Source organism: Hemiscyllium ocellatum, chromosome 8 (assembly GCF_020745735.1).
Source record: "Hemiscyllium ocellatum isolate sHemOce1 chromosome 8, sHemOce1.pat.X.cur, whole genome shotgun sequence".
In the NCBI taxonomy this organism is placed as follows: Eukaryota; Metazoa; Chordata; class Chondrichthyes; order Orectolobiformes; family Hemiscylliidae; genus Hemiscyllium; species Hemiscyllium ocellatum.
Genome location: NC_083408.1, coordinates 88,115,460 through 88,141,133, shown reverse-complemented (window position 1 = coordinate 88,141,133; position 25,674 = coordinate 88,115,460). Strand labels below are relative to the sequence as shown.

The 25,674-nt window shown below is 42.1% G+C and overlaps 1 protein-coding gene across 2 annotated transcripts in view; it reads right to left on the bottom strand.

Annotated features, from left to right (window-relative positions):
• Positions 1–25,674, bottom strand: part of prkcha (protein kinase C, eta, a) — a 230,435-nt gene that overhangs the window by 28,973 nt on the left and 175,788 nt on the right. For both annotated transcript variants that reach the window (XM_060829335.1, XM_060829336.1), the window contains exon 11: positions 6,198–6,336. In XM_060829335.1, coding sequence (XP_060685318.1) covers positions 6,198–6,336 — 139 coding nt within the window. The remainder of the gene's footprint in view (positions 1–6,197; positions 6,337–25,674) is intronic.

The following is a 25,674-nucleotide window of genomic DNA, read 5'->3' as shown; positions in this document are numbered from 1 at the left end:
GTACTTAAGTGAAATAAAAAACTGGGCCATGGCTAAAACCTCAGGGGAGTTGGACTATTTATACAGCTTTTCCAAAGCACTGGCACGTGCCATAGACTAAATGGCCTCGAGATTGCAAGTGGTGTCTGGTTTTGCAACACACTTGCCTTGGTGAACGTGGTTGTCAGCTTTTCTGCCACACAGTGAAACATGGAGTTGGTGTGGTTTGTATAACGAGTGGAATTGTAAACTTCTGACCTGGCTTCACCAACTTGAATTAGGTTGCTTAGTGAATCGTTACTGAGGTGCTTTGACTGGCCAGGGAGGTAGGAGAGGAGGTGGTTCGATATGATAAAGCAACAACAATAACTTGTATTTTTTTTAGTACCTTGCACAATGCAGGAGCATAAGATTCACAAGAGAATTATGTAACAAAACTGGACAGCAAGGATAAGGATAAGGATAGATGAAGCAGAGAGTTTTTAGTAGGCTCAGTTTGACTCGGTTGTGGGACTTGGTGGAGGGATGGGATAATCTGCTTTCCCATCTCAGAAAAATAGTCAGTCTGTTTTGAACAAGTCCCACCCCAGGTGCTTCAGGCAGCCTAGAAAAGCTGTGGGTGGATGGACGTCCATCGTTACTGAAGGAAGTCCCACCTTTAGGAACTGGCAGGTAGGCCAACTGGGTAGCAGCTTTAATATTCCAAGTAGCACCAGTACTGTGGAATGGAATAGTTCCCTCAGGAGAAGAGTGTGCGGTTCCTGGAGTCAGCCAGGTTGGGCTTTGGGGCAGGGAGGGATTGGTTAGGATGGACCAGTGGGTAGGAACAAAGTTGGGATATGATTATACCTGAGGTCCTCTGAGGTGTTGAAGATATCCCCTGTCCCTCCTTATTCAAAACAGGGTGGCCCCCAACCAAGACAGGGTTAAAATCAGTTTGCTCACTCTTGTCTGCCTTCCATTACAGATTAGGGGTGTCAGTGGACAATAAATGGCCATTAAGAATCTTAATAGGCCCAAGGGTGTGTGTGGCCTGTCACCCTTCTACTGCTCCCATGAAGTTTCATAGCTCCCCCCCACTCTCCAATATTATAGGGACTGGATTGGGGGTGAGCAGAAAGGTGGTGGATTACTCAACCTATATATTTTCGGTTCCTCTCCCACCTCCAACCAAGACGGCTATAAAATCCATCCATGGCTAGGAGTATCTTAAATAAGGAAGAAGAAGTAAAAGACAGAGAGGTTTAAGCAGGAACCACCACAGCTAAGGACTCAACAACTCAAACCATGGTCACCAAGGCGGAGGGATTCAAATCTGCAAGTGCAAGAGGCCAGTACAAAAGAAACGGCTAAAAGAATTGTAGGGAGGGGGAGATTTGAAAAACAAGATGAACTTTAAAATCAAGACACTTCTTAACCCAGGGTCAATGTAAGTAAGAACATAGAGAACAATGGGTGCATGAGACATAATGTGGATTACTATACAGGCATCAGAGTTTTAGATAACATTAAATTTATGGAGTGTTGAAGATGGAAGCTGGTCTGGAGGTTTTGGAATAATAGTGTAGAGTTAACAAAGATGAGGCCTTTGGCAGCAGTACAGCTCAGAAAAGGGCAGTTCCAGGTAATGGTAAGAGAATAAATAGCTATTGTGCAAATATGTGGCCAGAAGCCTCATGTCAGAGTCAAATCTGAGATTCCGAACTGTTTGGTTCAGTCTCAGACACAGCATCATAGTGGTCATGGAGAGAAATGAAATTGGTGATTAAAGAGTTTGTGGTGAGGGCCAGAGTTATAGAGGCCGTTATGATGACAGTAAGCTTTGCCCTGGCAAAGTTGAGTCAGGCCACACATTCAAATACGAAACCACAATTACTTAGAAACACATATATGCAAAAAAGAAGTCATTCATTTGAGGGACCAGAAATGTAATTCAGTCTAGATTTTATGATGTTCTCTTCTCCTAAGCATCTTTAAAAACCCAACATGAGAATCATATTAACAAAGTCTGAAAAGATAAGTTCCAAAGCACAATACTGTTCACAGAATTCAACAGAAACTTGCAATAAAACAGTGATCATTATTAGCAAAGTCTATCTGATGCCATGTGGACTGATTTTGTGAAGCTGATGTGTTTTTTAAGCTAAAATGTTATTAAACCAGTTGCATTTGATCTTGTCCAAGGTGAGCTAGGTGAGTGCTTGATGGTGACAGTGTAAGACAGGTTTTAAAGTATTCTATTATCTAATATTTGAATTTTAACCTCCTACACAAATAGGACTTCCACTAAATAAAAAAAGCTCCGAGCCCAGCCTATCAACATTACAGTGAGAAACTCGACTGTTTGCATATCTTAACTGATATGAAGTGAGACTTTGAGACTGTGTGAATTTAAAATGAATCCAGTACCCTTGTACATCTGAACCTTTATAGCTAATCAAATGAGGGAAGTTTATCAACGACTCTATTCTCATGTAGAGCAGATAGTTTGCAGTGAATGTTGCATGAAACTATAGTCTCTGTAATCGTGTATTATTGCCACTTAAAATATGGTTTGGAACCTTTGGGCTGAATTTTACCATGTTTTGGCAAAAAGTCATTTTTGTGAAGAGTTTCTCACCATTAGTGGATATTCTCATGCAATCATCCCAAACTCATCTCATTAACTACACACCACGTCCCTCCACCCCTCTTGTCCAATGCTAGCTCAATTCACCCACTTACTATAGCCAGAGCTACTCACCACTGCTAGAAATTCCCAGGATACACTGGCACCCTAGTGCTAGCGCCATATTTAAAAAGCCATTGTGCACCAAGTCAAGTGCTGGCATTAGGAACTGGCCTGCACTTTTACAGACATTTCATTCCACTTATGGCTGAGCAGGGGAAAGCATCACCCCATCATGTAGATAGGGGGCTGGAAGACCTGGTGGATGGGATCATGCAGAGGAGATGCTGTCTGCTTCCAAGAAGAGGCCACACTCCCAGACCCTGCCAGCCTGGACTGAGGTTGCCACCAAGGTCAGTGCAGTCTCCATCTACTGGAGGAAAGCCCAACCATTCAGGAAGTAGATGAATGATCTTCTTCACATTGCCAAGTTAAGTGTCACCTTCTGTTCTCCACTACCTCACACTCCCTCTATCTCTGCTACGGCACTCACCTCTCATCAGAGCTCAGTTGAGCTTCTCTCTCACTCTCTCTTTTGCCAGCCCAAATGCCCCCACATTACTAAACCAGCACGGTCTCCATGCTGCCTACTCACTCACTCATTACAGCTCACCACCTTTCCTCTACTGTCACAACAGCTGTGCTTATATCTCCTCTCAATCCCTCCCCTTCTCTCATTATGGCCAAAGGGCTGAGGGAGCCAGGTTGGGTGATAGGATGTCAGATATTCAACTCCTCACACCCTTCCAGGAGAGCATCTTGGCAGTGACCAGTGAAGAGCTGAAAATGTGTTGCTGGAAAAGCGCAGGTCAGGCAGCATCCAAGAAGCAGGAGAATCGACGTTTCGGGCATGACCCCTTCTTCCTGCCAGAAAAGTCGATTCTCCTGCTCCTTGGATGTTGCTTGACCTGCTGCGCTTTTCCAGCAACACATTTTCAGCTCTGATCTCCAGCATCTGCAGTCCTCACTTTCTCCTCCAAGTGACCAGTGAAGACCAGGACCTGCCAAAGCATTCATGTCTCACCCCCCCCCCCCAGTAAAAAGCATTGCTCATTATTGTGCTACTCTCCTATTACTGCCAGATGCATTTCACTGTTAAAAATGTCACAACTTATTCTCCTTGGTTGTGACATTTTTATTTTAAGTCTTCTTCTAGTGTGTGTCCATGGTATCTGCTATCAGTCCTGCCCACCAAGACATGCCATCTGCCAAAGCTAAGGAAGAGAACAGTGACACCTCAGCGGAAGTGTCAACATGGCAGTCTTCCCCACCAGCTCAGATGCTCACACCCCAGTGTGTATTCTATCTAGATTGAAGGAGGGAGCACCAATTGATGAGTACTTCACTGTCATGTCTCCGCAACTGGCCAAGGGTGAAACATACCAGGCTGCTGGCATTTGGAGTTTTGCCCATGATCAGACACCAGTTCAACTGCAGTTTTAGGACCCCCAAGCTGTTGGCACATGTAGACATTGCAGCAGCAGGCTGATTTCTCAGGAGCACTGGACAATCTAACCCAAAGAGTGTAGGACTGCAGCATCATGGTGGACCCTGCGACCTCAAGTGCAAGGGGGTCTGACTGCCTCCATGAACAAATTGGTGGCTGCTGTAGACAGTTAAATCCAGCACTTTCGGTGTCTACCAGATATACACACAGACTTAAGCTCCATTGCTCCTGCCACTGATGCTCTGCACCAACAGCAAGGCAACAGGGGGTTGAGGAGACTTCAGCTGACTCCAGGTGCTCCTTCCTCACAAGAAAGCAGGACAGGGCCAGCAGATACTCAGATAGAGGAGGAACAATAAAAAAACTGCCCCAGACATCTCCATTTGGAATCTGTCAGAGGTGGCCAGGCTTCCCAACAGCAGTCTGCCTGCTGCTATTGCCCTCTGAGAGGGGTCACTTGCCTCTGGCATGGCAGTCCCAGCATTCTTTGGACCCTCAAGGCACAACAAATTACCCCAGGGCCAGCTGACCAAATCTCCAAGGTCAACCAGTTCCACTCTCGGGCAGGCTCCCATCAAAACAGCTTCAGAATCTGAGACATAATGGGAAGGAAGAAATAAAGCAACCTTCTGAGGGCACATAGATAGCACAGGTAACAAGTCACTGTAAATATGTGATCCCATTTGTAAATATACGTTCATCTTTCACAATCATGTGGGTACGCAAGTATCTGTCTAGCTGCAACTGCAGGTACAGAGGCTAGTCATCATGAGAAATACATAATGTTCCAGTATCCAAGCTATAAAAACAGCAGCATATCAAGGACATTTTTGGGGTTTAGCCATTATCTTACATGATCAGCTGAGGAGGGCTTGGGTCAAGGATTTGGACTGTATGTAGGAGGTCAATACCAAAATTCACATAGACGCATGACTCAGGGCTGGCTTTCAGCTTCAATGTATGGATGTCTGCAGAACAGTGTTGTTCTTTGAACAGGCTCACATCACTCAAAATTGAGGATGTTTCCCTCACACAAGGATGCACTTACTCCAGGCATTCTGGGCGGCCATTTTCATCTCCTTTGGCAGCACAATGGCAGGGAACAGCAGTCACTCCTCAGACTCTGCCTCTCTGTCTTGTTGAAGCTCCTAATTTAAACACGCCTCTCCTGAAAGCCTTCCTCATCAACCCCAGAGGTTTTGCTCTTTGCTCTTGCTCTTTGGTGGCACGGAGGCTTGATGGTTAGCACTGCTGCCTCACAGTGACCTGAATTCAATGCCATACTTGGGCAACTGTCTGTGTGGAGTTTGCACACTCTCCCCATGCCTGCATGGGTTTCCTCTGGGTGCTCCAGTTTCCTCCCACAGTCCAAAGATGTGCAAGGTAGGCGGATTATCCATGGGAAATGCATGATTACAGGGATAGGGTAAGAGGTGGGTCTGGGTGGGACGCATTTCAGAGAGTCTGTGCAGACTCAATGGCTTACTTCCACACTACAGGGATTCTATGATTCTCAGTCCCATCCAAACAGTCCGAGTTTACATCTGCTGCTTTATCATTGGGCCAGCCCAGACATATCACGTAAACATGCTGGGTCTGGTAGTACACTGTCCCCCATCATCATGGAAGCCAAGGTGCAGTCAACAATCCCCTCTCCCACCAACCATGACACCCTTCTCTCCCATGTTCAAACGTCTCCCCCACTTATATATTGAATTGCCCCCTACAGCATTGTGGTCCTCCATTCTAACTCCAGAGTTCCGATCTGCCTCCTTCTCCCCATTTAAATGCCTCCACCTCCCCCCATACCATCAAACTTGTCACATGGGAGACATTAAATTCTACCCATAATGGATCAAATCATATGAATAAGCCAAGGTCATGATATACTGACCTCAGATCAAACCTAATGTCAAGAGCAGCACAATTCTGCAGGCAGAATTCTGCATGAGCTTCTGAAAGAGTGATAACACTGAGGATGAAGGATTCCAACTAGCGAAGATCAGTTAATACCCAGCCCCAGTGGTGTGTTTATTCTTATTCCTAACTGGATTTCTACCAAAATAGCACATGGGAAAGGATTCTCAGTTGGGTTTTACCTACCTCTGGTGCAATGTAATCAGGTGTACCACAGAAGGTCCCAGTTGTGCAGTTATTATAGATTCCCTCTTTGCACATTCCAAAGTCAGCCAGTTTGCAGTGTCCCTCAGAATCTAACAGAACGTTATCCAGTTTCAAATCTCTATAAGAGGAATACACAAAATAACATTTTGAAAATTCTTAAAATTCTGCTGTAAGTAACAATGTATGTTATTATCTGGTGTGGCTGTTTCTTCGGAATATAAATAGTAAAACAGAACAGATTGCCATATGAATAGGTAAAGGCCTTGGGCTGTTCTCATGCACAGCAACTGTTCGATGCGATAAATGACCTGAGGCCTAGAAGTTGAGGAGTGTAAAAGATGTAATAAGCCAGGTTTCCAATTTCTGACTGGTCTCAGTGACTCTGGCAGAAAGGACAACTGTATGAATATTGAACACATTATCCAGCATCAAACTCCATTCCAATAATTATTCTCCTAGAAGGGCGACTTTTGAGTCAAAATACCAAAAGGCTACCAATGGCCATGGATGAACAGGCAACAAGAATTAACATCTACAATAGGTAAGGAAAGAAAGAATATTAGTTTGGCTTTGTGCACATCAATGTTGTGAGTGGGGTGATGGAAAACCACAGCAGGTCAGGCAGCATCTGAGGAGCAGGTGAATTGTTGTTTCAGGAAAGAGCCCTTCACCAGGAACGAGGCTCTTGATGAAGGGCTCTTGTCCGAAATATCAATTCTCCTGCTCCTTGGATGCTGCCTGATCTGCTGTGCTTTCCAGCACCACACTCTCGACTCTGATCTACAACACCTGCAGTCCTCACTTTCCCCTCTGTGCACATTAATCTCCAGTGCACAGAGGGAAAAATCACACAACATAACACAGCTATTCTTATTCTTGTTGGGAGAATATTCATGGCTTGGAATGGCAGACAAAGGAATAATTGGTCACTGAAATTAGCAGGGAGCACTGGGCACACATCAGATGCCATTAGTTTTGCAGCCCAATGGCTGCTGTATTTCTTCATCTCCCACCTATCACACTTGTGGCTGGAGCTTTTATGAAGACTTACATTGCAGTTACTGTTAAGTTGGAAATCTGGCTGCACTTCCATCAACAGTCAAATGTCAAAGCTGCAAACTCACAGAAACCAACAAACCAGCTTCTCTTCCAATTTCAGTTGGAAGCAAAACAAAAATGGAAATGACCAGCCGTTTTGCAGAGAGAGCTACAAGGCTGACTGTATTCCACTGTGCATTCCATTTAAAGGTCTATTCATGAGCCCAGCGAGAAAGTATTTATTTTTGAAAGAAGATGCATTTAGAGCTGCTTTCCATATCCTCAAAATATGTCAAATCGCTTTGTTGCCAACTCATTACTTTTAAAAGTATAGATATTATTATTATGCAGGCAACTGTGGCAGCCAGTTGGGATTGAGCAACTTTGTTGAAAAATATTAATCAGTAGAAACAAAAATACTGAAAATCTGAAATGGAAATAAAATCTGAAACACTGCAGATCTATTAATGTCTTTCTTTTACAAATGTTGATGGACACTATGCATTGTCTGTTTCTGCCTATCTTCTGTTTTCATCAGATCCAGTAGGTGTGTCCCTAAACTTCAACTAGATTGAGGGAGAAACATTTTCACATTTTCAAGACAATCTATATCTTTTTTGTTTCACTTCTACAAATCTCACCCTCACACAAATTATGAACAGTGCAATGTAAATACGTAGAAAATAAGAGTAGGAGTAGGCCACTTGGCCCTTTGAGCCTGTTCCACCATTCATTATGATCACAGCTGATCAGCTAACCCAATAGCCCGTGATTGCTTTCCACTTGCCCCCACCCACTCCCAACATATCTTTTGATTTTTCTGGCCTCAAATGTTATATCTAATTCTTTCTGGAAATCATACAATGTTTTGATCTCAACTGTTTTCTGTTGTAATGAATTCCACAGGCTCACCACTCTCTGGATGAAATATCTCCTTACCTCAGTTCTAAATGGTTTACTCCATATCCCTAAACTATGACTCTTGGTTCTGGACTCCTATACCATTAGGAAGATCTTCCTGCGTCTAGTCCTGTTTGAATTTTATATGTTTCGATGAACTCTAGCAATTGTGATCCCAACTGATTCAACCCCACACATATATCAGTCCTACTTCCCAAGAATCAGTTGTTGCACTCCCTCAATAGCAAGAATACCCTTCCTCAGATAAGGAGATGAAAACTATACACAATATTCCAGACATGGTCTCACCAAGGCTCTTTATAATGCAGCAAAACATCCCTGCCCCATACTCAAATCCTCCCACTACAAAAGCCAACTTTCTTCACGACCTGCTGTACTGGGATGCTTCCCTTCAATGACTGGCGTACAAGGTCTTCTTGTATACTCCCCTTCTCAATTCATAGCCATTCAAATAATAATCCTTCTTCCTGGTTTTGCTGTCAAAGTCAATAATCTCACAGTTATCCACATTATATTGCATCTACCATGCATTTGCCCACCATTCAGCTTGTATAAATCACACTGAAACATCTCAGTATCTTCCTCACGGCTCACTCTCCCATCTGACTTTGTGCCATCTGCAAATTTGGACACATTACATTTGGTTCTCTCACCCAAATCATGAATGTATATTGTGCATAGCTGGGGTCCAAGTACTGATCTTGGTGGATTCCGCTAGTCAGCCTGCCATTCAGAAAAAGACCTATTTATTCCTAATCTTTGGTTTTGATTAGCTAACCAGTTTTCTGCCATGTTAACTCACTACCCTAGATCTCTTGTGCTTTAATTTTATCCTCTAATTTCTCATGTGGGACTCTGTCAAAAGCCTTCTCTAAGTCAAAATTAACTTCAAGATTCTCATCAATAATCCTAACAGGGAGCCAAGAGAATTGGTGCTTGGACTTCAACTACCTACAATTTATATAAATGACTCAGATTAAGGGACAGATGATTCAGTTGCCAAATTTATTAGATTTTTAAAATTAGATTCCCTACAGTATAGAAACAGGCTCTTCAGCCCAACAAGTCCATACCAACCTTACGAAAAGTAACCCACCCAGACCTATGCCCCTACTCTAACTAATGCACCTAACACTATGGTCAATTCACCTGACCTGCACATCTTTTGTGCAGGAAACTGGCAGAAACCCACGCAGACGTGGGGAGAATGTGCAAACTCCACGCAGTCGCCCGAGGTGGGAATTGAACCTGGGTCCCTGACGCTGTGAGACAGCAGTGCTAACCATTAAGCCACCATGCCACTTTCATTTGTTGATTACATAAAGATACATGGGGAAGTAAGTTGTGAAGAGAACATACGGAAGCTTCACAAAGATATAAATTGGTAAAGTGAGGGAGTCAAAATATGGCAAATGGAGGATAATGTTGGAAAATGTGAAATTGTCCATTTTGGCAGAAAGAATTTTTTAAAATGCATCATGTAAATGCAGAGCGATTGTAGACATGGAATAATGTGGACTGATTCAGAAGAATTGGCAATGGATTTGTTGATGTCACAAAATGGGAAAATGATGCCACAAAATGGGGCCAACAGCCTCCATTACCTTGCCAATATATCCATTTTCACAAGCCAGCTCAGACAATGACAACGGCTTGCATATCTGTGGTCTCTATTGCTTAGAGAGACAAAAGGAAAAATACATGGAACACCTTCATCTCCCACCTTCTCTCCAAGTTATAGGATATCCTAACTTCAGCATGTCTCACCGCGCATCCATTATTGCTAAGCCAAAACCTGGGATATTCCAACTTACCAACAGAAGTGAAATACATCCAGCACATGAACTGCAATGTATCAAAAAGAAAGCCCATCACCACCTTTAATGGCACTACACCATGAGAAGAATATGGAAAATTTGTACAACATACAGAGATTTCCTACAAATGGTTCCAGTGATGAGGGAATACAGCTGCGTGAACTTACTGGAGAACCCAAAGTTCTCCTTAGAGCAGGAAAGGCCAAGATGAGATTTGCTAGCATAATGTAGAATCATGAAGGCTTTAGACAGAGGAAATAATGATAAACTGTGTCCAGTGGTTGAAGAGTCAACATCCAAGGGGAACAGAATAAATATGACAGGCAAAAGAACTGGCAGTAACAAGAGGAAAGTGAGTTGCTAGGATTTGGAATTTGATAAAATTAGTAGAAATAGATTTAGTAGTGGCTTTCAAATGGAAATTGAATAAGTAAAGGGGAAAAAATGCAGGGATATGGAAAAATAATGCAGTAATGATACCAACTGGATAGCTTTTTGAATGAGGTGGCACAAACTCTTTTGGAAATATTCTATGATTCTAGAATGATTACTGATGGCAATAAATAGCAGCAGCGCCCATGTCCTGTGAATACACGTTTCAATAGGACAATAAAGGGAAACAATAGCTCAAACAATGGAAACATGGACAACGTCTGGGGAACTGGGTTCAATACTTCACTGAGCACAGACAAAGTACCAGTTTACTGGAGGAGAGCTAATGTGGTTCCTTTGTTCAAGAAGGGCTGCATGTATAGGTTAGATAATTACAGAAAATGATCAGAAGGATACGATTAATCCATACTTGGAAAGGCAGGGATTTATCAGGGATAGTCAGCACAGATCTGTGAAAGGGGAATCCTATCTGATTAATTTAATTGATTTTTTTTTTGAAAAGGTAACTAAATATATTCACAATGGTAAAGCAGTTAATGTGGCTTAAATGGAAGGTTAGTCCAAAAGGTAAGAATCCAAAGGCAAATTGACAAACTGGATCCAAAACTGGCTAACAAATGTGACGCACAGGGTGATGGTAGAAGATTGTTATTGTGATTGAAAGTCTGTGACCAGTGGTTTACCACCTGGGTTGTTGGTGGGACCCTTGTTGCTTGTCATGTTCATTAACAATGTGAATGAGGAAGGTTTAGTTAGTAAACTTCCAAATGACATGAAAACTGGTGGTATTGTTGATAGTGAGGAACATAGTCTCAGGCTACAGTCTGATATTGCTGGAAGGTTGGACAAAACAATAGCAGATGGATAAGTGTGGGTTATAAAGTCATAGAGATGTACAGCAATGGAAAACAGACCCTTCAGTCCAACCCATCCATGCCAACCAGATATCCCAACCCAACCTAGTCCACCTGCCAACACCTGGCCCATATCCGTCCAAACCCTTCCTATTCATTTACCCATCCAAATGCCTTTTAAAAGTTGCAATTGTATTAGCCCTTGCCACCTCCTCTGGCAGCTCATTCCACACACGTACCACCTTCTGCATGAAAATGTTGCCCCTTAGGTCTCTTTTGAATCTTTCCCCTCTCACCCTAAACCTATGCTCTCTGATTCTGGACTCCCCCCGCCCTAGGGAAAAGCCTTTGTCTATTTATCCTATCCATGCCCCTCATAATTTTGTAAACCTCTATAAGGTCACCCCTCAGCCTCCGATGGTCCAGGGAAAACAGCCCCAGCCTGTTTAGCCTCTCGCTATAGCTCAAATCCTCCAACCCTGGCAACATCCTTGTAAATCTTTTCTGAACCCTTTCAAGTTTCACAGCATCTTTCCGATAGGAAGGAGACCAGAATTGCATGCAATATTCCAAAAGTAGCCTAACCAATGTCATGTACAGCCACAACATGACCTCCCAACTCCTTACTCAATGCAGGACCAATAAAGGAAAGTATTCCAAACGCCTTCTTCATATCCTATCTATCTGCGACTCCACTTTCAAGGAGCTATGAACCTGCACTCCAAGGTCTCTTTGTTCAGTAACACTCCCAGGACCTTTCCATTACATGTATAAGTCCTGCTAAGATTTGCTTTCCCAAAATACAGCACCCCATATTTATCTAAATTAAACTCCATCTGCCACTTCTCAGCCCATTGGCTCATCTGATCAAGATCCCATTGTAATTATGAGATAACCTTCTTCGCTGTTCACTACACCATCAATTTTGGTGTCATCTGCAAATTTACTAACTATACCTCATATGCTCCCATCCAAATCATTTATATAACTGACAAAAGGTAGTGGATCCAACACCGATCCTTGTGGCACTCCACTGGTCACAGTCTGACAAACAACCCTCCACCAACATCTTCTGTCTTCTACCTTTGAGTCAGTTCTCTATTTCAAGTAGCTAGTTCTCCCTGAATTCCATGAGACCTAAACTTGCTAACCAGTCTCCCATGGCGAACCTTGTCAAATGTCTTACTGAAGTCCATATAAATCACGTCCACCGCTTTGCCCTCATTAATCCTCTTTGTTAATTCCTCAAAAAACTTCACGCAAATTTGTGAGATATGATTTCCCACACACAAAGCCATGTTGACTATCCCAGATCAGTCCTTGCCTTTCCAAATACATGTACATCCTGTCCCTCAGGATTCCCTCCAACAACTTGCCCACCACATACATCAGGCTCACTGGTCTACAGTTCCCTGGCTTGTTCTTATCGCCATTCTTTAACAGTGGCACCACGTTAGCCAACCTCCAGCCTTCTGGCACCTCACCTGTGACTATTGATGCTACAAATATCTCAGCAAGGGGCCCAGAAATCACTGCCCTAGCTTCCCACAGAGTTCTCGGGTACACAGATCAGGTCCTGGGGATTTATCCACTTTTATGCGTTTTAAGAAGTGCAGCACTTTCTCCTCTGTAATATGGACATTTTTCAAGATGTCATCATCTATTTCCTTACGTTTTATATCTTCCATGTCCTTTTCTGCAGTAAATACTGATGCAAAATACTTGTTTAGTATCTCCTGTCTCTTCACACGAAGGCTGCCTTGCTGATCTTTGAGGGGCCCTATTCTCTCCCTAGTTACCCTTTTGTCCTTGATGTATTTGTAAAAACCCTTTGGATTCTCCTTCACCCTATTTGCCAAAGCTATCTCATGTCCCCTCCTGATTTCCCTCTTAAGTATACTCCTACTGTCTTTATACTCTTCTAAGGATTCACTCGATCTATCTTGTCTATACATGACATATGCTTCTTTCTTTTTCTTAACCAAAATCTCAATTCCTTTAGTCATCCAGCATTCCCTATACCTACCAGCCTTTTTTTCACCCTACAAGAATATACTTTCTCTGGACTCTCGTTATCTCATTTCCGAAGGCTTCCCATTTTCCAGCTGTCCCTTTACCTGCAAATATCTAGGCCCAATCAGCTTTTGAAAGTTCTTGCCTAATATCATCAAAATCGGCCATCCTCCAAATTAGAACTTCAAATTTTAGATCTGGTCTATCCTTTTCTATCACTATTTTAAAACTATGAATTATGGTCGCTGGCCACAAAGGGGTTGATGCATTTTGGGAGACCTAATAAGGAAAGGACATACACAGTGGATGGTAGATCTCGAGGGAGTACTGAGAAACAAAGGGACCTTGGTTTCCTAGCCCATAGATCCATGAAGGTGACAGCACAGGTAGACAGGATGATGAAGGCGGCAGACAGGATGCTTGCCTTCATTAGCCTGGTTTAAAATATGGGAGTAAGGAAGTATTGTTACAACTTTATAAAACATTGGTTAGTCCACAGATGGAACACTGTGTGCAGTTCTGGTTGATACATTATCACAAGGACGTGATTGCACTGGAGAGGATGTAGAGGAGATTCACCAGGATGTTGCCTGAGATGAAAAGGCTGGGTTTGTTTTCCTTGGACCAGTGGAGGCTGATGGGGGGAATCTGATCGAAGTACACAAAATTATGAGAGGCATCAGCAGTAGATGGAGAGAATCTCTTCCCTATGGCAGACATGACTAAGTCCAGAGTACATAAGCTTAAGGTGAGGAGAGAAAGTGGTTTAAGAGGACATCTGAGAAAAAACAATTGCACCTAGTGCAACCTAATTTTGTGTACTTCGATCAGATTCCTCCATTAGCCTCCATTGGTCCAAGGAAAACAAACCCAGCCTTTTCATCTCAGGCAACATCTGGTGGACATATGGAACATGCTGCCTGGGTATGTGGCAGTGGCATGTATTCTCTCAACATTTAAGGAACATCTGGATGAGTACTTAAAATGCCAGGGCATAATAAAGTATGGACAAAATGCAGGTAAATGGGATAGTGTAGTTTGGTGTTTGTTAGTGAGCAAAGACACGGTGGGCCAAAAGGTTTATTTCTACGCTGTATGAATCTATGACTCTAACCATTCCCCTTTCAAACTGGACAATCTTACCATTACTGACTTTCACATTATCAGCATCCTCACATTTACAAGTGACCAGATAGAGCAGGACCAGCTATGTAGATACTGTGGCTGCAAGGGTTGGCCAGAATTCTGTGGATAGCAGACTCCTCAAAATCTGTCTGTCATCTAAATCGGAGATAGATAGATAGATAGACTCTTGATCAATATAGCTATCAAGGGTTTTGTGTGAAAATGCAGGAAAGTGGGCATGAGGAATGTCAGATCCCATTGAACGGTGGAGGAGGTTTAAGGGGCCAAATGGCCTAACCCGGTTCCTATTTCTTCTGGTCTTATGACGCACAAGTCAGGAATATGATGCAACACTCCCCACTTGCCTGAAATAGTGCAGCTCCAAAAACACTCGGTACGCTCAAGCTTAACATAATTCAGAGAAAGCAGTTACTTAATTGGCACTCCATCTTCCAGTTTAAACATACACTCCTCCACCACTAATGCACAATGACAACTTTGTACAGTATCCAGATTGTACTGGACTAATGCACCAAGCTTCCTTCTGCAGCACCTTCCAAACCCACACTTAGAAGGACAGCAGGCCAATGGCGACAGCACCATTTACAACGTTTCCTTCAAGTCTCACATCATCCTACCTTGGAACTATGTCTCTGTTCTTTCACTGTCACTGCATCCAAATCCTGAATCACCATCACAACAGCATTGTCGACATACCTTTACCATAAGAACTGTAGCAATTCCCAACAGCTGAGAACCACTTTCTCAAGGGTAATTAGCAACAGGCAACAAATGTGACCTTCACAGTGACACTCATAACCCATGAACAAATAAAAATGTAGAAAAGGAATTAGAATGAAAAACAATTCCAGAGACAAGAAAGTTGCTAGAAGAAATCTGTTTGTTGTTGACATGATTAAAACATAATAGATTTCTACTGATGTTCATTTGACTATCATAGCATTCCTTTAACAACCATGTGAGCAGTCACCATTTTACATAAAAACCTGTTCTACTACGGATATTTAGAAATGTAATGCTGTCTTCAAGAAGTTTTAAAATGCAAGTTTTATACTTCTGAAATTAATCAAAAAGCTCTATATTTAAAACAGCAGGTTACTCTTGATATAAGGTTTTGATATGATACATTACCACGGAGGGTTAAGAGCAGAAAGGACAGGACTGGGAGATAGAATCACGCCACTTCTGACAGAGGGTGGCATGCTGCCAATCTGAAGTGCAATATTTCCAACTTTAATGTTACAGGAGTGGCTTAGATCAACTGGTTGTTGGGTTTGTGATTCCTGGCAGGACTCCCAGTGTCAATGGAATTCTAGAATGTTATGCATTTTCATTAAGCTTAAAAAAGTGGGCTTGTCTTAAAAGGACTTCTGGTGGAGTAACACTTTAGCTAATGTATAGGCAATATTACTTTCTCTGAGGAGTTCAACAGAATGAGTGTCAGCCAATTCCCTTCTGGCACAGTACAATGCTGAAATGGATCTCATTCTGTGTGTGTTCTGCAGGCAAATAAAATACAATAAACCAATTTGGTTATGCTGCTATGAAAGTTTTCAAACTGACCAATTAATAGCAGGAAAAGACAATCAATGGTCTTGAATGTCTATTTTGAGGAAGAACTATCCCCTTTGCTTTTCATGATTTCTGTTATTGAAGTAGTATTTCAGTAACTTATATAGTGAATAGTTTCTCAATCAATAAAATGAATAGGGCTGTCACGTTAGAAAAATACAGAAATGAATACAAACTAAAGTACTTTCAATTAAGAACATAAGAACTAGGAGCAGGAGCTGGCCGTCTGGCCCTTAGAGCCTGCTCCGCCATTCAATAAGACGATGGCTCACCTTTTCGTGGACTCAGCTCCATTTACCCACCCTCTCACTGTATGCCTTAACTCCTTTATTGTTCAAAGAAAATCTATCTTAGCTTTAAAAACGATTACTGAAGTAGCGTCAACTACTTCACTGGGCAAAGAATTCCATAGATTTACAACCCTCTGGGTGAAGAAGTTCCTTCTCAATTCAGTCCGAAATCTGCTCTCCTTAATTTCAAGGCTATACCCTTTTGTCTTAGCTTCACCCACCAGTGGAAACATCCTCTCTACTTCTAATTTATCTATTCCCTTCATAATTTTATATGTTTCTATAAGATTCCCCTTCATTTTTCTAAATTCCAATGACTATGATCCCAGTCTACTCAGCCTCTCCTCATAAGTCAACTCCCTCAACTCTGGAATCAACCTTGTGAACCTCCTTTGCAGCGCCTCCAGTGCCAGTACATCCTTTCTCAAATAATGAGACCAAACAGCACACAGTACTCCAGTTGTGTCCTCAGCAGCAACCTATAGAGCTGCAACCTAACCTCCCTGCTTTTAATTCCTTTAGCAATGAAGGACAAAATTCCATTTGCCTTCCTAATTATTTGTTGTACCTGCAGACCAACCTTCTGTGATTCATGCACAAGGACACCCAGGTCCCTCTGCATAGCAGCATGCTGCAACTTTCTATCATTCAAGTAATAATCTTTTTTATTGTTACCCCTACCAAAATGGATGACTTCACTTTTATTAACATTATATTCCATCTGTCAGACCTTTGCCAACTCATGTGAAGTATCTATGTTCCTCTGCAATGTTTCACAGTCCTCTGTATAATTTGCTGTGCCACTCATCTTAGTGTCATCAGCAAACTTTGACACACTACATGTGGTCCCCAACTCCAAATCATCTATATAAATTGTGAATAACTGCAGTCCCAACACTGATCCCTGAGGCACACCACTAGTTACTGATGGCCAACCAGAAAATCACTCATTTATCCTCACTCTGCTTCTTAAGGCTCTTTACTGAGTACTAGAGGAACACACAAACATGTCAATTAAGAACAGGTTTAGGGTCTTTGGTCCCTTGATCCTCCTCTGGTATTTGATAAGATTGTGATCTGTTTATGGTCCCAACTCGACTCTCTTGTCTGGTCCCTATAGCCTTCACTCCCTCATTAGTGAAGAAACAAAGGCAAAATCCTAAGCTAGGATTTGAAGCTGGTACATTGAATTATTTAGAAGCACCGGGCATACAGGTGTATAAATCCCAGGGCCTGAGGAGATGTATCTGAGGCTGCTATTGGAGCCATTGGGGCTGGGGGCAAAATTGACTCACAAATAGGAGGCAAGGGGTCATGATGGAGGGTTGTCTTTGTAATTGGAAGACTGTAACCAGTAACCTACCACATGGGTCACTGTTGGGATCCTTGCTGCTTGTTATGCATATTAATGACTTAGATGTGCATAGGCAAGATTTAATTAGTAACTTTACAGTTACACAAAGCAATTTGGAGTGTTGTTGATAGTGAGGAGAATGATATCGGGCTACAGTCTGACATCAGTCAACTGGCAAATTAGGTTAGGCAATGGCAGATGGAATTTAATCCCGATAAGCTGTACATCTCTATGATTCTAAGTGTGAGGTGACACATTTTGGGAGATCTAATAAGAGAACAATGTACACAATGAATGGTAGGTCCTTGAGGAACAAAGGCACCTTGGGATACAAGTTCATAGATCCCAGAAGGTAACAGTACAGGTAGACAGGTGATGAAGAAAGCATATGGGGTGCTTGCTTTCATTAGTTGTGACATAGAATTTAGGAGTGAGGAAGTCTTGTTGCACCTTTAAGAAACATTAGGCCACAGATGGAACGGTATGCGTTCAGGTCACTACACTATCACAAGGACATGATTTCACTGGAGAGGGTGCAGAGGAGATTCACCAGGGCATTGCCTGGGATGAAAAGTCTTGGTTATGAGGAGAGACTGAACAGGCTGGGCTTGTTTTCCTTGGAGCAGAGGAGGTGGGGTTGGTGGGGGGGGGGGGGGGGGGGGGGGGAAAGCTGTGTGGATCTAACGGAGGTATATAAAATAATGAGAGGCATAGACAGTAAATGGTGAGAATCGCTTCCCCATGGTAGACGTGTCCAAGACCAGAGGGCATAAGTTAAGGTGAGGAGTAAGTGATTTAGAGTAGAAATAAAAATCACACAGAGGATAGTAGATAAATGCAAAGTGCTGCCTGAAAGGGTGGTGGGGGCAGGCACTCTTGCAACATTGAAGTAGCAATGGATGAGCACATAAAATGGCAGTGCAGAATAGGCCATAGACCAAGTGCAGGGATTGTGCAGTTTGGTGTTTGTTATCAGCACAGACATGATCGGCCAAAAGGCCTGTTTCTGCGCTGGATCACTCTATAGCTTTATAAAATTGAGATGCTGCTTTGCACAATGATCAGCCATAAATAAATACTTTCAAATTAATTGGCCTTGTGCTCAGTCTCTGACCTATACCCTAGTTTAAAACACTCACTTCAGAAGCTGCCATGTTTGAATGGGCAGTTTCTATCCATTATTCCAAGTTCAAAATATGTAAATTAAAAGGTGATTAGTCTGGGAAGAAGAGAGACCAGTGTTAGATTATTTACAATGTGGGGTGTTGATCTATTCACTTTGATGACCTTAGTGGTGCATAGAGAAATATTTTGTTGAATGTTTTCCCAAGAATCAAAATGAATAGGGCAAAAACAAGGTTCTCCTTAATCCAGCTCTGTTTTCCTCCATTTCAAGTATTTATCATTAGGCCATGAGGAATTCTGAAATATTTAGTTTTATGATGTCAGGGAGTTGAAGTAACATTAGAAATGTTCGAGGAAGATGCTGTAAATGTATATAAAAAAAACTTGCATTCATTTAGTATCTTACTGAAGAGTGCTTCAATATTTTACCAGTTCTTGTTTTTTAATTCAGTTGGTTTCTGTAGATATTATCAGATGGTCTCATAGTTCATTTAAGTCAATGATGCCTAATAATGTGTCCTATCTTCAAATCTAAAAGCAACATGTCATTTAACTCATTCCGATCAAGCTTTCAATTGATTCCCATGTGCGATGCTTTAGTAATTAAATTAACTGTTCTATTCTGGTGGTTTAATAACCTTGCTGGCAGTATCATATTTCTGCAGTTTCTTTTCAAACAGTAGCTACTAGGTCTGACACATCAAGCTGTGACCTAATTCACCTTCCAGTGCACCTTGCAGATTCTCTGAGCTGCTTCTAGTGTTCCGATCTGATCAAGCTGGCTTAACTGTATATTGTGACTTACACTCTTACAATGTTAACCTTCACATTGAAAATAAGATTAATGCTACAAACAGCTGGCTAATTTCTCAAGGATAAACTTAGAATTCACATTTAGATTCCTACATAATCATAGGAAAGTCCCAAATTGAATGCTGCACTACAGGTTTCTCATATTTTTTTATTATTGAAATGAATCCGTAATGTGGCTTGGTACTTGTTTCTGTTACTCATTTGAGAAAGAATTGCTCCAGTTGTCTTGTGTCTGAACGGGTTCACTCAGTGAAAAAAGAACGTTTGCCATTTCACTACATACAGCAGTTAAAACATCCTCCATTGTTATAAACAACAGCAGCTGAACAAAGAGAGAAAACACCTCCAAAGCTTGCCAAAGTGATAGCAATTCAAAACATTTTGAATTATTAGGTATCTTTGTTGATCGGAAAGCAGCCTGTTTACACATTGCTTGGTTCGAATCAGCAATGGAATGCTGAGAAAGTCAACCTCTACAAAAATAAATGCTCAAAACAGATTGTAGATGGGTACATGACTGTATTAACTAAAATCCATTCAGATATTGAATAAGAACTAAAACAGGGCTGAATTTTACATCTTTTTTCCCCATCACCACTATTGACTCCTCCATTCTTTCTAAATCATGAGCCTGCCTGTATTAGATGAGAAGAAATTTCTTTTAAGTAAATATTGGTAACATCAAAGCCCGGATGACATAACATTGCGTTCTTGAATTTTAAATAACGTTCCCTTTCCAGCCCCACCTCCTCCCTTCCATTCCACCAACCGACCCTTCCTTCCAGCTACTAACTGGACTCATCCCTTCCATCGACCAACCAGGCCGTACCCACTACCTGTGGTCACCTATCCCTATCTCAACATTCTGGTACTCTACCCAAGCCCCCACCCCTTTTCTCTTTAACTGTAGCTCTCCCTATCTCCATCTTCAGTCCTAAAGAAGGGCTATATCTGAAACGTTGACTTCTACACCTCCTGATGCTGCCTGGCTTGCTGTGTTCTTCCAGCCTCCTGTTTGTCTACTTTGGATTCCAGCACCTACATTTTTTTTTTGTCTTTTGGTAATATCAAAGCCATTTGTCAGAATTTTCACAGAATTGGAATGGTTCTGGTGTCATTTAAAATGGGAGGTGGAATCCAAATCCACCTCTCTTGCTCTGATTTCCTGTGTTCCCAATTTTCACTGTCACGGGATGAGGTAGGGAGCCTGTATTCTTCATTTTCAGTCCCAGCTGCTCTATTGTGGGGTAGGTACCTCATGGATGTCAGTCTTCATGGACCAACTTCTCCATTTCATATGTTTCATAGCCTCTCAGATGAGTTATCAAACAAGATGTTGTTTGATAAATCTTTGGAACCTAAGTTCAGAAAGTCCCACTCATGCCCCTCCATTTCAATTCAATGCCAACACATATCCCAAATCATCCTCCATGGCCTTTATTGTTCCATGTCATCTCAATCCAACTCTTGCCTTGCCCCCAGTCATCCACGAAGATCCATGACAACTCATGGTCCTTTCATGCCTTTTGTGCAGAACCAATAAGCCATGGAGAATAAATAACACATCTGGAAATGCTTTTTAAAAATCCACTCATTCACAAATCTTCTTTTGAGAAAAAAAACTGTTGGCCCTATAAAATTGTCAATCTGAAGGCGGATTAAAGTATCCAAGAACTTTAAACACTTAGTATGTTTTAATCTTGTCCAAATAGAAATCGATACATTGCCAAAAGTTCTCAGGGAGAGAAAAAAAACTTATTCTGATCTGTTAAGGTCATCAATCAAGTAAAGTCAACAATTCTTTCCAATTTCAGAATAGAACTCTCTGTTGAAATAATCTTTTTATAGGTCTGGGCTCTCAGCCAGGCATGTAAAGTGAGGACAGGTACAAGGACTGCTTCAGTAGAATGGATGGTTTATTCTGTACGTTTAGCAGAGTGTGCAGCAGTGGGACTTTGTGCATCAATAATATTAACCTGGAAGTTAAACACTGTACTGGGTGAGAATGACTACGGAAATGACCATAGAGTCATGGAGTTTTACAGCACAGAAGTAGAAAAGTAGTGCAACTTGTCTACGCCGACCAGACATCCTAAACTGTCCTAGTCCCATTTGCCAGTAGCCCATATCCCTCTAAAACTTTCCTATTCATCTACCCACCCAGATGCCTTTTAAATGTTGCAATTGTACCCGCCTCTACCACTTCCTCTGGCACCTCTTTCCATATACACACCACCCTCTGCATGAAAAGGTTGCCCCTCAGATCTCTTTTAAATTTTTTTCCCTTCACCTTCAATCTATACTCTCTAGTTTTGGTCTCCCCTACCCTGGGAAAAAGATCTTGGCCATTTACACAATCCATGCTCCTCATAATTTTATAAACCTCCATAAGGTTACCCTCCAATCCTGGCAGGGTAAATGTTTTCTGAATCCCCCTTTCGTGTTTAACATCCTTGCTCTAACAGGGCGATCAGAACTGAATGCAGTATTCCAAACGTGGTCTCACCATATGACGTTTCAACTACTACACTCAATACAATGACCAAAGAAAGCAAGCATACCAAACACCTCCTTCATCATCCTGTTTAGCGGTGAGTCCACTTTCAAGAAATTATGTATCTGTACCTTTGTTTAGCAACATTCTCCAGAACCCTATCATTAACTGTGTAAGTCCTGCCCTAGTTTGCCTTAGCAAAATCCAACACCTCACATTTATTTGGGTTAAAATTCCATCTGCCACTCTTTGCCCCATTAGCTCATCTCACTAAGATCCAGTTGTACTCTGAGATAACTTCTTCACTGTCTACTCCACCATGAATTTCTGTGTCATGGACAGACAACTTCCAGATAGGAACAAAGTAGAAAGCGGTAATGTTATTTGTGACATGCAAGGTTATCCTGTGAAAACACATGTTATTACATACAAACATCATCTTAATAGATATAAGATCTGAAATGGGGTAAGCAAATGAAGAAGAGTAGGGGCAACTTCAGTGTTGGTTCAATGGGCAAATGCAGGAGAGTTTTGACACAGTAAATATTTCATTAGTTGAAGATTGGGTAACCAGGAATCACAGATTTTAAAATATTTGCATTAAAGTCAGGGAGAAATTAAGAAAATGAGTTGGTATGAGCTGAAATACAATGCTTGAGAAGGTGAAAGAAGATCAATAATGACTTTCAAAAGTGGCTTATATTGGCATCTCTCAGAAAAAAAAAATCAAGTGCTGAAACATGATGGCCTCCTTCGGTGTTACATGAATCTATTGCACCATGTCCTACAAACCTGACAGGAAGTCACTGTAGGGAGTATCATATCTTTATTAAGTTTTTCAATGGAGCAAAATAGTTTCTGCAGTCCTGCAACCATGTAAGTGATGTGAAAAGGAGGTAGGGATTTCTTAATTCACTTCTGGGATCAGAGGTGTTTTTACAATCTGAATTACACATTTGCAAAGTTGTATAAATCAAGCCCATTAATGGGCAGCTTGTACAAAAAGCCTGGACATAGCTTGTGATGGATGAATTAAGCCTTTTCTCATTTCACGCTTCCTCAATGTGTTAGAAATTGGTTTCAGCATACATGGATTTGGAAGGCGATTCTGTTCTCGATCCTTTGTTCATTTAATGTGGACATCACTGGCAGGGCCAGCATTTGTCGCACATGCCTTATTGCAGTTAAACGGAGTTGACAGCTTGGCCATTCGGGGTAAGCTAAGGCACAACCACATCACTGTGGGTCTGGGAGAATCATGTAGACCATACCGAGTAAAGATGGAAGACTAAGAAAATTAGTGAATCAGTTAGCTTTTTACAATAATCCATGATAGTCAACACGGTCACCATTACTGAGACCAACTTTATAATTTCAGATTTCTTAATTTAATTTAAATTTCACCATCTGGGATTTTTTTTATTCAGTCACAGGATGAGGCCGTCACTGTCTCGGCCAGCATTTATTGCCCAGAGGGCAGTTAAGAGTCAATTACATTGCGATATGTCTGAAACCACATACAGGTCAAAACAGGTGAGGATGGCAGTTTCCTTCACTAAAGGACATTAGTGAACCAGGTGGGTTTTCACAAACATCGGTCAACTAGTTTTTGTCATTTATATAAATGATTTAAATGTGAGCATAAGAGATACAGTTAGTAAATTTGCAGATGACGCCAAAATTGGAGGTGTAGTGGACAGCGAAGAAGGTTACCTCAGATTACGATTGATTAGATGGGCCAATGGGCTGGGAAGTGGCAGATGGAGTTTAATTTAGATAAATGTGAGGTGCTGCATTTTGGGAAAGCAAATCTTAGCAGGATTTATACACTTAATGGTAAGGTCCTAGGGAGTGTTGCTGAACAAAGAGACCTTGGAGTGCAAGTTCATAGCTCCTTGAAAGTGGAATCGCAGGTAGATAGGAAAGTGAAGAAGGCACTTGGTATGTTTTCCTTTATTGGTCAGAGTATAGGAGTTCATAGAATCATAGAGATGTACAGCAGGGAAACAGACCTTTTGGTCCAACTTGTGCTTGCTAACCAGATATCCTCAACTAATCTAGTCCCATTGGCCAGCACTTGGCCCATATTCCTCTAAACCCTTTCTATTTATACTCCCATCCTGGTGTCTTTTAAATGTTGTAATTGCACCAGCCTCCAACACTTCCTCTGGCAGCTCATTCCAAACAAGCCCCACCCTCTGTGTGAAACTTTGCCCCTTAGGTCACTTTTAAATTTTTCCCATCTCACCAGACTCAGGATTGATGGAGATCAAGATCCTAATCCCACACTCTCATTATCCTTTGATCCCTTTAGCCACAAGACTAAATCTACCTCCTCCTTGAAACCCCACAATGCTTAGGCCTGAATCACTTTCTGTTGTAGGGAATTCCAAAGGCTCACCACTCTCTGGTTGAAGAAATGTCTCCTTATCTGAGTCCTAATGGGTTTTCCCCTCTCATTAAACTACTATTCCTGGTTCGGAACTCCCCAAACAATGGCAATATCCTTCCTGCATCTAACTGGTCTAGCCCTGTTAGAAGTTTATACATCTCTATAAGATCCCCACTCATTCTTCTATACTCTGATGAATCCAATCCTAGCCAATTCAATCTCTCCTCAGTTGTCAGCCATGCCAGCCCAGGAATTAACTTGGTAAACCTTCACTGCACTCCTGTGATAACAAAAACATCCTTGCTCAGATAATGAGACCACCCTTGTTCCTGTATTTGAGTCTTCCAACTATGAAGGCCAACGTGCAGTTTGCTTTCTTTACTGCCTGCTGCATCTTACTTCCAAAGACTGGTTCACAAGTACATCCAGACCTCATTGAACATTTCCCACTCAAATTACATCCAAACAATAATGTGCCCTCTTATTTTTGCTACCAAGTGAAAACCCTACATGTATCCAAATTATACAATATCTGCCATCAAACCCATGTCCACTTTGAACTAGAAGAGCAGCAGATAAATGGAAACACCACCACCTACAAGTTCCCTACCAGAACCACTCATGATTCTGTTCCTTAAGTATCACTGGGTCAAAGTCATTGAGTCAGAGAGATGCGCAGCATGGAAACAGATTTACCGGCCCAACCCATCCAAGCCAACCAGACCCCAACCTGCTAGCACCTGGCCCACATCCCTCCAAACCTCCCCCCACCACCCACACACCCATCCAGATGCCCGCCACATGCAGCCATTGTACCAGCCTTCACCACCCCCCCAGCAGTCTGTGCCACACATGCATCACCTTCTGCGTGAAAAAGTTGCCCCTTAGGTCTCATGTCTTTCCCCTCTCACCCCAAACACATGCCCTCCAGTTCTGGACTCCCCCACCCCAAGGAAAAGACTTTGTCTATTTATCCTATCCATGCCCGTCATGATGTTATAAACCTCTTTTAGGTCACCCCTCAGCCTCTGACACTCCAGGGAAAACAGCCCTAGCCTATTCAACCGCTCCCCATAGCTCAAATCCTCCAACTGTAGCAACATCTTTGTAAATATTTTCTGAAGCCTTTCAAGTTTCACAACATCTTTCCAATAGGAAGGAGATCAGAATTGCACCCAATATTCCAACAGTGGCCTAACCAATACCCTGTACAGCCACATGATCTCCCAACTCC